This window comes from Drosophila elegans, unplaced genomic scaffold, assembly GCF_018152505.1.
Source record: "Drosophila elegans isolate 14027-0461.03 unplaced genomic scaffold, ASM1815250v1 contig_468, whole genome shotgun sequence".
Lineage (NCBI taxonomy): Eukaryota > Metazoa > Arthropoda > Insecta > Diptera > Drosophilidae > Drosophila > Drosophila elegans.
This window is the reverse complement of record NW_024545855.1, coordinates 4620894-4635356: the sequence shown is the minus strand read 5'-3', so window position 1 is coordinate 4635356 and position 14463 is coordinate 4620894. Positions and strand designations below refer to the sequence as shown.

Sequence of the window (14463 nt, the reverse complement as noted above, 5' to 3'; positions counted from 1 at the left end):
AGTGAAGTACAACATTTTTTCAGTTGTATTAGCATTATTATAAACTTAGGGTTCTTAATTTTCCTCATTTGGTGGCACAAATTTACTAAGAAAAGTACACGAAATGTGATTAATAAAGTAATACAAGACAAGAATCAAACCCCGTGACTATGGAACACATCCAACAATAACATCAAAAAAGAAACCAAGTGGTAAAAATTGTAAGTACCCAATAATTTTGTAAACCAGACCATCTATCTAGATTACTAAAAATTGTAGTCTAAACAACATAAAATAGAATGGTACATAAGCCCCTGGAGAAGCGTAGATTTCGCACACATTGGTCCCACTGTAACTGGCTGAACGAACAGCTGTTCGGTGGTTTCTCGGTTTGTATACTTTCTGTTTTAGTTTTGATTAGGGAGCGATGCGGTGATTAAAACTCGTTCTCTAAAAAACACACTTTTGTGTTCACATTTCTGGCTGTAATTTACCAACTGCAACTGTATTTTTTAATGTGCTTCTTTGGCCCCCAAAAAGTACGCAATTGAATGTTCTTGTGATGTGAAAAATGTGTACTGCTGCGGGACTCGACTAAAAAAAGACTAAAGACTAAAAGCACCACCGGAGTGTGGGATATGCGTTCACTGCTGGCCCACTGGAGACCACAACTGAATCCGAATCCGAGATCCAGCCGCTGTAACTTTATCCTCTCGACTTCTTTGTGAACTATACCACTAAGCAGAGCCCTAAAAATGAGCCTGTGTCGTAATCTGCGCTTCCTGGAGACCCGTAATCTGGACCTGGCGCTCGGTCAGCGGGAAAACCAGCTGGTAAATGGCAACATCTCCTCGTCCATTTTTCGTGAGCGCCTCAGTGCGGCGGAGAATCTCTACCAGCGCAATCTCACTGGTCACTACGGTTGTGTAAATGCTCTGGAGTTTAATCAGAGCGGTCAGCTCCTGGCCTCAGGTGAGCGGAACTACCTGTTGATAGGTTCCAAAGTCTGCAGCTAAGCTCTGCCAATCCATAAATTCCGCAGGAGGTGACGACAAGAGGGTTTTGCTGTGGAACATTGACCGCGAGGTGGTGTCCCTATTGGGAAAACCCCGGTCCATGAACGAAACCCATGCCAGCAATATCTTCTGTCTGGGATTCGACACCCAGAACTGCTCTATCTTCTCCGGGGGAAATGATGACTTGGTTATCCAGCACGATCTGGAAACGTGAGTTTTATTTTCAACTGTTTTGTGTGGTCAGAATTTGTAATAACAAGTTGTATACCCTTGCAGAGGGTATTATACAATTTGTCAGACGTTTGAAAATAAATAAATTAATTATAGAATATTTTAATTTTTTAAAAGCTGTAAGTCTTGCCGAATTTTGTTTTCTTTCTTGTTTAAATTATATTAATTTAAAAAAAAGATAAGATAAACTCAAGATACTTATTTATTCTAAAAACAAAAATATAATTTAACACTTTCTAAACTTTTAAAATATTTGAACAATATAAAGCTCCTAAAAATCGTACCAAGGCAAATACTTTCTGCTCTCGTTTCAAAGTGGAAAAATCCTCAATTACTTTTCGCACGATGGACCTGTGTATGGCTTAAGTGTGGACAGGACCAGTGGACATCTGTTGAGCGTGGCCACTGAGCATGGCGAAGTCCTAGTCTACGACCTGAGGGGAGGAAAGTCCGAACCTTTGGCTCTGGCAAAATTTAAGACGCCATTCAATGCCGTGGAGTTTCATCCACTAAATGGCAACTTCCTGGCCACAGCCAACGCCAAAAGGGGCGCCATGCTCTGGGATCTGCGGCACCACCAGGAGTGAGTTCTCTTAAGAAATAAGAAATTGCAAGGCGCGTTAACTGTTAACCATTTATCCTAAAGGGCCCTCTGCCAGTACAACTACATACCGGAGTCACCAAGCTGCATGAGCGTGCGCTTTAATTGCAATGGCAGCCTGCTGCTCACTCTCCACCGCCGACTTCCACCGATCCTCTACAACCCCGGGTCGTCGGAGCCTGTGGCCACCTTCTACCACGACGAGTACTTCAACTCGTGCACCATGAAGAGCTGTACGTTTGCAGGACCGCAGGACGAACTGGTGGTCTCCGGTTCGGACAATTTCAACATGTTCATCTGGCGGCTCGATGGAGTGGACTGTTAGTTATCTGATGGGATTTGGTTACATATTCCCCAACTAACGTTTTTCACTTATCAGTGGAGGAGAAGAACCAGTGGATGGAGACACCACCAGTCATCCTCACAGGTCACCGTTCCATAGTTAACCAAGTGCGCTACAACCGCCAGCGCTGTTTGCTCGCTTCCTCCGGCGTGGAAAAAATTATTAAAGTACGTTGGGAAACCAACAGCAGCGGTCAAAATAATAGTAGTGTCTAGTACCCCAAAGTAATAGTATTTTAATTTCAAAAGCAACTTAACACTTTTTTTTGTTTACTATTTCCAAGTTCCAAGTTAAAAAACTACTTTTATTTTGACCGCCACAGTCAGAGCATACACTTATCCATATCATCATAATCTTCAGCTGTGGAGCCCCTTTGCCCAGCAGGGCTGGGAAGGATCTCTCACCCAAGCCGAAGCCCTGCCCTACTGCACTCGGCCGCTGCATCGCGAGTCCTCGGAACATGTGTCGCAATACTTCAGTGCCCGCAACACGGACGAGGACCAGGTGATGCTGGCCTTCTTCGACACGCTGGTGCAACGCGAGCTCGAGTCCTGGAGCACCGTGGACAACCTGAGCAGCTCCAGCAGCAGCTCGGACACGTCCAGCAGCGAGGTCAGATCGGAGGTCACGGAGGATCCAAGCGACGAGGATGGCGAACAAGATCTTGACCCTGATCCTGATCCCCAGGATGATCAGCAGACCCATGATGGGGACAATGAGCAGGACATTGACACGCCCAACGTCAGCGAACTGAGCTGGCAAACCCATCCAAATCGCATATTCTACCTGATCGCCAAGAAGCGGCGTGCTCTGCTCCAGCTGGCGGTGCAGGGCACCACGGGACAGCCGCGCAACGTGGACCAGCTGCTCCAGCGGCTCCTCGGCGAGCAGAAGCAGGTGGCCACGCAGGCGCGGATCAGCGACTGGCTGGAGGAGACGCACCGCCTATTCGGGGACGACGAGCAGCCCACCACGTCGGCGGAAGCAGCGGCCCGGGAACAGCGACGCCGTGCCTGCGATAGGCATAGCCGGAGTCCTCGGCGGGCACAGGATTCGAAAGAAGGTAGGTTCGGTCAAAATAATAGTATTTTTTTAGCTTATGGAAATAGCAATCAAAAATAGCTATTGAAACATTATATGAAAATTGTTATCTTTTCGTGGGCTAAAATTTGAATGGGGCAAATTGGAAAATTCACATTAACCTATGGTCGTAAATTATTTTCAAAAATTTTTAAAAAAGATTGAAAACAACAATTGCTTTTTTTAAGTTTGCGATTTAAAAAAAAAAGATCATTTGTTAAAAAAATGTTCCTTCCAATACGTTGTCCAGATGAACGAGGATTTATGGTTATTTTCATATATTTTTAAGAAAATCATTGACTGCAGTATATTGAATTTAATGGAATAATTTTTTTTTCCGAAAACCTAAGCAATATTAAACTTTTTAAAAGTTGTCTTTGAGCATTTAACATTCTTCCATTAATATTATTTTGATCGCTGTATGTATAGCGTTTATTATTTTTATACCCTTGCAGAGGGTATTATAATTTCAGTCAGAAGTTTGCAACGCAGTGAAGGAGACATCTCCGACCCTATAAAGTATATATATTCTTGATCAGCATCACTAGGCGAGTCGATCTAGCCATGTCCGTCTGTCCGTCCGTCTGTCCGTCTGTCCGTCTGTCCGTCTGTCCGTCCGTTTATATGCAAACTAGTCTCTCAGTTTTAAAGCTATCTGCATGAAACTTTCCCAAAAGCTGTCTTTCTATTGCAGGTAGTATATAAGTCGGAACGAGCCGGATCGGACGACTATAGCATATAGCTCCCATAGGAACAATCGGAAAAATAAATGAAAAAAAATTATAACTTTGCTGTTTTTTAATTTTTTGTTTAGTTCTTCGACATTTAGTAATGTTTAAATATTTCCGATTTACGGTTTAAATTTCATCAAAATCGGACGACTATAGCATATAGCTCCCATAGGAACAATCGGAAAAATAAATGAAAAAAAATTATAACTTTGCTGTTTTTTAATTTTTCGTTTAGTTCTTCGACATTTAGTAATGGTTAAATATTTTCGATTTACGGTTTAAATTTCATCAAAGTCGGACGACTATATCATATAGGTCCCATAGGAACAATCGGAGAAATAAATGAAAAAAAATTATAACTTTTCTGTTTTTTAATTTTTTGTTTAGTTCTTCGACATATGGCAATGTTTAATTATTTCAGAATTATGGTTTAAATTTTATCAAAATCGGACGTCTATATCATATAGCTCCCATAGAACTAATAAAAATATATAAAATAACTATCTAATAATTGAGCTGCAAATCATCATAGCTTCACTGTTTTTCAGTATATACTCACGTAAATCATAATTTAAATGTTTTCAAAAGTATTTAATTCATGCAATAGCTGCAAGGGTATATGAACTTCGGCTTGCCGAAGTTTGCTTTCTTTCTTGTTAAAACTGATTTGATCCAATCGAATGGCTAAAGAATGTTCGCTTGCGTCTTAAGAAGACCTCGGCCATACAAACAACAGCCGATAATAGACATCCGATGGTGAGGGCGTAGAAGGCCAGTTGGACGTCGGAAATGGTGAGCACTTTCCACCGGCCGACGTCCAATTGGGCCAAGTACTCGGGAAACCGCTGGATGCTCCACTTGGCACGCTCCTTGGCCTCGCCCGTCCACAAGCCCACGATTCCGCCGGCTACCAGGCGGAGTACGATCCGGTTTACCTCCTCCAAATGCGGCGAGGGGCGTGGCAGGACATAGGCGATGTGATAGTTCTTGGGGCACTCAGGTATCTTGTGCACTTTCTTGGTCATAACGTATCGAATGTCGCTCAGCTGCAAGCTAGCAGAGCGGGTGACGCCCGCAAATCCTCCTCTCTTGGAAACCATCTCAATGAGGCGTTCCTCGCCCTCGGCCACCAGCGTCATCTTGGCATCCAACCGACGATAGACCTCCGAATCGTGACCATAGAAGAGGTCGTCCTTGAAGGCGGGATGCTTGATGTAAATGGGATGGCCGGACTCATCCAGTTCCCTCAAGGTATTGGTATCGCGATAGTAAAGAGGTCGAATGTAAACTGTGGCCAGACTGGACTCCAGCAGGGCTCCGAAAATCACGCTCACCAGGCAAAGGGAAGCCACGAAAATGCGTTCCGAGTGGAAAGGGGGAAAGCGGCCCACATTCACTCGCACCCAAACGACCCAAGTGTCGATGAAAATGCGACCAGCTGCTCCAAAACTACTAGTCGCTGTAGTTTGTGAACCATCTGGTATGCCTTCGATGCGCAGGCCCAGATTTAGAGCCCTCAAAAGGAGCCAGACAAGGGAACCCACGAGACCCACCAACAGGAAGCACAGCCAAACATCTGTATGAACGGCAAAGAGGGGAAGGATGGACTGCGGAATCCTTTGAGCCTTTTGCACATACAGACAAAGTTCGTCCATGTACACGGCTGCGCTGAACTGGATGTGGGTGGTCAGGTAGTCCTTGACAAAAAATCCCGCGAAGATTATGTCCACTTCGCCGCGGTGGGCGCGACCCACGCCGCCACTATACGATCCATCCGGCAGGCGGCCTCCGAAGAACTCATCATCGGGCCAGAGATAATGGGGCGTAAAGTTTAATTGCCTGGCCACTGTTTTGGCCAACTTGGCATCCGCTCCATCTACACTCAGCACCTTGTTGCTTGCGCCATCCCCACTCACACTGGAGTACACCGAATCGAAGATGTAGATTCTCAAGGGATAGCCCTGAAGATTTTTGTAGATTCGTCCATAGGCTTTGGGATTTTTAACCAAGACTACGCTTTGCCTGAAGGGATTGTAGAGGAGTATGCGTTCTAAACTCAACTGAACATAGTAAATCCGACTGTGTCCATGCTGGAGCCAAACTTTGGCCATGAAGTCTATTAAAATTGCATCATTCTCGGGCTCATATTTCTCCAAAGCCAGTATGTAAAAGCCATCTGTATTGACTAAACTAATAAGGATGTCATGCATTAGCTGCACGTCCTCGAACAAATAGAAATTATGCCGAATATTTGATGCTTCCGAAGGTGCTTTCTCCTGACTCAGTCTAATTTTCAGAGAAGTCTTTCTGTGCTTCATCACAAACTGGACCAGTTCGTTGTCTCCATTGGCAGGATTCCTCAGATGGAGTTCAAGGCCACCCTCAAGCGTATCCAAAATTGAGGCCAGCACCAGCTTGTATTCCGTGTTATTGGTTTGACCAATGGTTACTCCCACTAAAGCCAGCGTAATTAGATGCAGAGTCGTCGCCATATCAGGAGTTACTGAACCTTTGACTGAGATTGTGGAGCTATCAATAGGACAGGTTCAGGACACGGGGGTTGGACGACTGACATCCTGTTGGCAAAGTGTTTGTTTAGTGTCAGAACCACTGACACCTCGGGGCAGACCCACAATTATTGGCAAGTGTCTGGGGTCTGTTGACAATACTTGACTTGTCCCCATGACTTTCCCATTTATGCTTGAGCAAGGGTGTTCCCTTGCAGCAAAGCTAATATGATACATTTATGCCCGTTACTCGTAGAGTAAATCACGAAACTCTGTAATATTAGTCTAAGACGTGGTATAGACCTTTTATTGGGAGTTATATGTATACTGGGTCACTATCTATCAACCTACCAAAAATCAAACCAATACTTTGCATTTAATTGACAATTAAGATATGTTTAGTTTTAAATCTAATCTTATTATCGCTTTTTCAGATGAAACTTTGCAGTCCAGCATCGACCGAAGGGAACGCAAGCGAAAGTCAAAACGCCAGCAATTTTCGGTCACCAAGCACAGAAGAACGGCTCGCCAACTTCGTCCCACAGAAGTGGACAACCACAGTACCGCTTCAAATGATACCGACATTCTGGAGGAGCACAATGACACCAACGAGGACGAGCCGTCGTCGGGGGACAATCACAACCATAATGCCAATGAAAAGGAAGGCGTTCAATCGGATGAGCTAGAGGAAGACAGCTCCTTCACCTCATCAATGACCTCCATGGAGGCGCAATTGTCTCGGCCTCCCAGCACCTCCAGTTCTATTATTTTTCTACCCGAACTGGAAGCCAACAATAACAGCCAGCTGACGTCCAACCACAATTTTATGAAAGAAAATGTCAATGGTCTAATTCCGGATATTTGTAATACAGAGTCAACAGCATCCACGTCATCATCCACATAAGTTGTACTCATATCGCAATTGGGATTCCCAACTATTTAAAACATAGGCTTAAATATGGTTTTACTTTTAATTTGGATCTCCGCTAAAACACAAATGTTCGCTTATGGCATAATTTTTAAGAAATTTAAATTACTAAACCAAACGGGAAATAAATCAGGTTTAAAGGAAGCAAAAAAAATTTTAGCAACTGAAAAATCAGTCGAAACTTTAATTTTTCGACTGCAATTCGCAAACAATATTTTCATACTTGCTCAGAATTGTACATTCATTCCCTGAATGTTTTATCCCTACAAAATAGAGGGATCTAACTTAAGCGTTTCAAGGTTTACCTTAAACTGAAAACCATTGAACAAATTTGTTTTTACGATTTTTCCTCTGAATAAACCTCCCATATTTATTTAATTTTGTTGATTGTATTCTTTCACTTCATTTATTGATTGTGGAATTTTCATAATGTCTACAATAATTTAAAAAATACATAATGTCTCATAAACCAACAGGTAAGAATTTTCGTGCTTGTGCGTTGAACTTTGAACTGATATGCACGTAAATGCAAAGACTAAACATAGAGAACGAACATCTTTAAGCGTACTTACGACTGAATGGTTGTAGCTTAAGTCTAGATTGGTTTCAACTACGGCTAAGAGTAGGCTAACTAATTTACACGATAGTTGGCGGAGATCAGCGTTCGCTTCAGCATGCTCCGATTTCTCCGTTCATGTCGCTTGGCCTGAATGGCAGCTGCATGTCCTTGCAGCGTTCGATCACGAAACGCTCTAGTTGGCAGCCAGCGCTGGAATTCAATATAATCTATAATCTATCTATAATCTATAATTCAAAATGATCTACCCACTCGTATATTTCGTTGCCCTCAACGTTGTACAGATCGCAGTTCCTGAACACCAACTGGATGTCGCTCAGCAGCTCCTCGTTCAGCTGATAGGCGCCCATGTTCAGCTTGGACTTAATCTTAGCCAGATCCATGGGCGTCTTGATGATCTGATGGTAGTCGGGCACCTCCGACGTTAGCACAGGTCGTAAAAACGGCCAAGATGCCTTGTGCTTCATGATCTGCTCAAGCAGATCATACAAGGCTGAGCTGTTCAACGGCAGGTTCTCGTTCGTCCTGCGACCACTCCTCCGATGATTGTTGTTATTAGTGCTGCTATTGTTGTTATTATTGTTATTGCCGTTGCTCTGTCGGGCAGACTTATCGATGGATAGGCGTACCGAGTTGCGAGAGGAGCGGGAGCGCTTGGCCTGCGGTTCATCGTCATCGTTTTCATCGTCGCCATTCACTAATAAAAAACGGTAAAGGTAAGTTGGGAAAAGTTAATGGGTATACTACTTGTCTGCTCACTGTTACTGTGTCGACGCCTGGGTCGCTGTGGATCGGGTCTGCACGCCTTGCACACGAACTCCGTGCGCGGCGGGCGCTTGAGATTGACGCACTCCAGGTGGTAGGTTGAGAGGCAGACCACGCACTTAATATCGCTGCCTTCGTAGAAACACTTGTTGCAGACCTTCTCATCATGGCTGTGGAAAGATGCACTCTTTAATTCCTTGTCTATGCACTTAAGGACAGCTTTAACTTACGACTTCTCTTCGACCGCATCTTCATCGGCTGTAAGGGAAGCTTCATCGCTAGTTTCCATACTTTCGGATTCATCCTCGACGGCCTCCTTTATTTCTTTGGATCTGAGCCGCTTGCCCGCTGGTCGTGTGCGGGATTGTCTGGAAGGTCGCCCGTTGACCTTCACAGAGGAGCGAGTGGAGGCCATGCTGATGTCATCCGCCTGTGCTTCGTACTCCTTATCTTCATCCGACTTATCGTCCTCCTCATCTTCTTCCACTTCCTCCCCCTCCTCCTGCTCCTCATCCACTTCCTCCTCTTCCTCTTCTGTGGGCTCATCCTCCTCTTCTTCTACAATAAACTTGCGCTTTTTCTTCGCTGCCTGCTTCTTATCTTTGTCGTTTTGAGCACTATTCAGACCCAGACTCTTAACGCAATCATTGCAATACCAGTTGCCCTGTGGCACCGACCTCAGCTTGGGCTTTAGGCAGAACATGTGGGTTCCGGCGTTGCACTCGTCGCACAGCAGCATTTTCTCCGGGTCGCTGCCTCGCCGACAGACCTTGCACAAGGACTTGTTGGTTGAGCGCCTCCACTGGACGCAGTCGTGCAGGATGTTTAGGTGCAGGAACACCTGCGCAAAGCTAGTGCTCTCCATTAGCGACACTTCCCACTGCTGCAGACGCGCGTCGCAGGCTTGTCTTAGAGCCTCCTGTTTGGGGTCCCACTTCTTCATGCCGTAGGGTTCCTTGAGGAATCGCTTGCCAATGGCCTGCTCTACCTGGAGAAGAGACGAGGCCATATTGTGCACGGCGATTGGAATGGAGACAGCGTTGGCTGCAGGTTGAGTCTCCTCATCGTCGCTGTCTGGTGTCAGAGCCGACGACGGGTCTGTGTCCAACGAAGGTGCCAAATATAAACCGGGATCACGGTACGGCTTTTTGGCATATTTGCCCCACAGAGCGCCCTCATCCTCCTCGTGAGTGTCATGGGATTCGTTGTCAGAACCGTTCGATACCTCGTCTTCAAGTTTGCCACCTGGACCCCATTGCAACTTGCCCTGCGCATCGTATCTGCCTGCGAGCAGATCATTTCGCCACTTTTCCATGTCCTTGACCTTAAGACGGCCGAGATCGCCCGTGAAAATATCCCTTTCGAATTGTATGATGCGGTCCACCAAATGCAGGCGCATTACTTCGTTCAAATCGGTTCCGTTTGGCAGTCCAAAGTTGGCATCACCGTACTTGCGGTGAGTTTCTGATTCCATCGTTGCAAGAAACTTTTTGCGCTGTGGTTCGTTCTCCAGGGTGAGCACGTCGACCGGGCAGGTCTTTACATGCTGCTCGATGAGGGATCTCAGAACGGAAAGTTCTTGAAGTAGCTCGAATTCTCGAAGACCATTGGGATTCAGTGCCCTAATCAGCTCCTCGATCTCCTCCGCTTTGTAGATGTAGGACCAACGCTGCCGTTGCCCGTTTCTGGGATCGTGCACAATACAATTTCGCTTGTCACCGCTGCACATCATCAACTCGAACTGAGTGGGGGCCTCCGGAGGATCGGGCTCCACCTCTATGGGCTCGGCACTGCCGTTTAGACGATGCTCCTGGTTCTCCTTGTTCTCCAGCGATTGCTTGGCCCTCCTCCTGGTCTTCTTGTCATCGTCTCCATAGAGTTTGAGAAGATATACCCTCAAGTCCTTGCGACTCCTGGGCAACGAGGCTTGTTGACGAATCTCAAGTTGCGACTTGTTCTCAGGCGGCTGCGCCAAACAAGTGTCCAGGCTGTCCGGCGAGTGCTCAACAAAGATTCCCGGCATGGACTCCAAGACGTAGTACTTTCTATAGCATCTATCCATGCCGAGGTATACCAAGAAATTGAACAGTTGTGAGTGCAGCTTAAGCATCTGCTGCTCGTGCTTGCGATGTTGGTGATCCGATTGGGCGTGCAGCTCTGCAATGCTCTTGTTTAACTTTTCCACCAACGCCTCCCTTTTTTCTGGCTCAGCCGCACTGACCTCGAGGTGGTGCGTGTGGGTGAGCTTTTTTCTGTTGATCTCCACGGCGGCCAGTCGTTTATTCTCCCCGATAACTAGTGCTCGCAGTTCCTGCTTGGCCTTCGCTGTCTGCTCCATGCGCTCCTCGATCACATTAATGGTGCCCGAGTAGGTGAGAATTTGCGACATCAGGCAGCGGACCAATTGCATTATATCCCTGAACTTTAGCTGATACACGGAATGGTTTTTCAGAGCGCGCAGAATGTGTGGGTGTTGTAGGCGCAGCTCCAAGCCGGGATCCTCTTTCGAGGAGTAGCCGTTCCGGTACATCACCCTCCATCGATCCAACTTCTCGTTTACAATAGCTCCGGATCCGAGTAGATGCAGGCGCAGCACTTCACTCAGAGTCAGTGCATCCAGCGGGAGTTCGTTAACCTGATACAAAAAGACGATGGATTAGATGATGTACACACAAATATTTGAAAATTGTACCTTGAAGGAGAAGTGCCTCTTGGCGTAGAAGTGACTTTTGGCGGCTTGCGCCATACTCCAGAAGGGCTCGTGTGTTTGCGCCGCCCTGTCTAGGTAGGTCGCCGCACACTCCTCCTCTTCCTCCTTCTGCAGATCGAAAACTGTGCCGAGGAGCACGAGAAGAATGTCCGACAGTGGGCCCGCTATCTCGCGGGCACTTAGTGCTCGGGTCATTTCGTAAAAGGTGAGATTCTGGCGGAACACTTCGATGCCGGACAGTAGGCCTGCGTAAGTGTGCATAAACTCGCGCATCATGAAGGCATCGCCTAGAAGACGCTCGGGCAGGATGGTGACTATTTGCGTGTAGCGGGGCAGCACTTTCTGATCGGTTCGCTCCAGATCGTCGGTCTTCTGCAGCAGCAAATTGCATTCGTTCTCCACGCGCTCCATCAGCTGGGCCTTTTTTTCCGCCTTTTGCCGCTCACTTTCAATCAGTTTCGCCTCCTTTTCCAGCCTCACACGCTCCATTTCCTCCGCCAGCGATTTGGCATCGGACTTGGCCTTTGCCTTGGACTTTGCAGCCGTCGCCTCATCAGCCACAATGTATTTGTTCAGAGTGGATTGCTTCTTGGCATCCTTGGCATCGGGTTTCTTGATCTTGGCGGGCGAGTAGCGCGGCATTTTGCCAATGAAAATGGTGGAGAAGCTCACGCCGGGGTCTGTCACGTACTGTTTGTAGGCCTCTGGTTTGGGTCGCAGCAACCCGTCCACACGGGACACATTGCTCTTGATGAACATGCTTAGGTTTTCCAGATTGAACTCCAAACGCGAGCGGCGCAGTTGCTTGAAGGGCAGCTCAATTACTGCAGCGGGATCCCCGTTGCCCGAGCTTAGTCTGTAGATCAGGCTGTCGGTGTCCTCGAAGATGCCATTGCCCGGCTCCGGCGTATCCTTGTCCAACTTGATGCCCACCACTGTGTAGGTGGTATTCTTTTTGGCCTGCACCGTCACTTCCTCGCCGATGAAGTAGCGCTTGCGCAGGAATTTGGCCACCATTATGTTCAGGGTGTTGACCGCCGACTGGCGGGCGTGCTCCACCACCAGGAGCACGGGTGCCCGGAGGCTGTGTTTGAACTGCTCCATCTTTTTGCGCGCCGCCCGTTCGCTTTTCACCGCCTCCTCGAATGTGAGGTTCTCCTTGCCGGTGGCCTCGCACTGCCACACCGTCGAGTTGATCACCATCACGTGTCGAAAGTAGTTTCTGGAGTTAAGAAATCAGTTAAGCGCGTTAAGGATGTTGTTTGTTTAAAAAAAAAACAATTGGCGTGACGATTGCACCTTCAACTCCAAAAACTTCTGATATCACATTTTATGACGACTATTTTTTTTATTTTGCCAAACTAAATACTTTATTTCCATTTTATTTGTTTTGTAATCGGCACGCTGCTTTGAAATGGTCAAGTCACGAGTCCGATTTTGTTTTTTTGTTTTTTAAATCTATACTGGCGTTTTCAAAAAAATCGCTAAAATGTGAACTCAAAAAACAAATTTTTGGCCATAGTTCTGTTATTATTTTACTAAAAGAAAAGTAAACATCCCTTAAAAACTCCTTTTTAACAATACATAGCACGTAATTGTAGCTTTAGGCGTTTGGAAGTTGTGAGATCTAGCTTTTTTATGCATTTTCCCGCAAAACTAGTGGGCTTTTCAAAAAGTGGTGGAAGAAAAGTTTTTCAGCTCGAGCTGCTTAATACAGTAAAATTGGTTTCAGGACCCTAAAACGTCGCTTTGATACGCACTTATCCTTTTCCGTTGGAGCAAGGAAAGAAAAATCACAATATAAGTTTGGAATTGTTTAACGAGCCCGATAGCCCAATGATAAAATCAGAACACTTTTACAACTCCATTAAAAGAAAATAAACAAAGATAATAACAAAAAAAAAAACAAATTTATATGTGGTTAAAAAAACAAAGAAGGCAATGCAATTTCAAATTCTGAAAGGCGCGCTTTGTGCAACGCCAGGTGGCAACGCCGCGGCGAGCAGCTGTGCCGCGGCAGCTGTAAATTCTTCCCGCCACCGAACAGCGTTTTTTTTTTTGTGCCCCAGGCCCACGAGACTTGCACACTCATACATACACTCGGCAGTGATGTACGGATGTACGTTGCCATACATCACGGGCAAATGCTTTTGCAGCGTCGCTTGTGTTGTATACTTTGGCGTCCTTCGCGAAAGTGGAGGCAATGGTATATATGGAATGGTTGACTTACTCATAGTCGCGGAAAATGCGTTTGGTGATGTAGCAGCAGAAAACCTGGTCGTTGTCGTGGAATGTTTCGTTTTTGCCCTCCTTTTGATTCAGGTCGAAGCCATCCCGCTTGCAAATCGGCATTTTGTTGTTTTCTGTTTTTTTTTCACTCTCAACCTTTCAATGACAATCCTTGGGAACACACGCCTGGCACTACAACACTATAAAATCGCGGCGGAGCTGATAAATTTCACAACGCCAAGGCGCCAAATTTTCACGGCTTCTTTCGGCTCTTCAGACCTATTTCATTGGGATGGCTTTTTCAACGTAACGCGCGTTGCGATCCGGCGCAATTTTACTCGCTTTCCGGAAACGACACTATTCCGGCACTTTCAAGTATCTTTGTGGCTGTCTTCAGCGGCAGTAGCTCTTTAAATCAACCAATTTTCCAGAACACGAATATTTTCACGCGCCTTTGCCAGTAATTTTTACAAATAATGTTACCGTATTTCGCGAACGCATAAATAACAAGAGACGCGAACGAAGGAATACCGATAGACCGATACCTCAAGAAGCGATAAATTAAGAAACGGAATTTTAAAAATTATGCATAAATAAAAATTCATTAAAAAAATATAAATTGACTTAAAAAAAAATATACTGATTGTTGCTGTTACCACAAGCTTAAAACATATATTGAATTTAAAATATTATGATTTTTCCTGTTCAAAAACCACAGCATGGTAATTTAATAATTATAAATTCAATACGAAGTTTTAGTTTAAAA

At 45.7% G+C, this 14463-nt stretch overlaps 3 protein-coding genes across 3 annotated transcripts; 1 reads left to right on the top strand and 2 right to left on the bottom strand.

Annotated features, from left to right (window-relative positions):
• The first annotated feature begins 379 nt into the window (after positions 1-379).
• Positions 380-7794, top strand: LOC108143110 (DDB1- and CUL4-associated factor 5). The gene is made up of 7 exons (XM_017267333.2): positions 380-951; positions 1022-1205; positions 1543-1809; positions 1873-2147; positions 2207-2337; positions 2531-3233; positions 6923-7794. Exons 1-7 carry the CDS (start codon positions 735-737, stop codon positions 7390-7392), a joined length of 2247 nt encoding a protein of 748 aa, XP_017122822.1. The 5' UTR covers positions 380-734; the 3' UTR covers positions 7393-7794.
• Positions 4638-6500, bottom strand: LOC108142882. The gene has a single exon (XM_017266958.2). The coding sequence runs from the start codon at positions 6471-6473 to the stop codon at positions 4638-4640; it is 1836 nt and encodes a 611-aa protein (XP_017122447.1). The 5' UTR covers positions 6474-6500.
• Positions 7795-7808: 14 nt separating the features above from the next.
• On the bottom strand, positions 7809-14183 carry LOC108143026 (bromodomain adjacent to zinc finger domain protein 1A). The gene is made up of 6 exons (XM_017267222.2): positions 13699-14183; positions 11451-12690; positions 8989-11393; positions 8753-8928; positions 8246-8690; positions 7809-8185 (listed from the first exon to the last, which is right to left on the bottom strand). Exons 1-6 carry the CDS (start codon positions 13818-13820, stop codon positions 8086-8088), a joined length of 4488 nt encoding a protein of 1495 aa, XP_017122711.1. The 5' UTR covers positions 13821-14183; the 3' UTR covers positions 7809-8085.
• Positions 14184-14463: the final 280 nt, after the last annotated feature.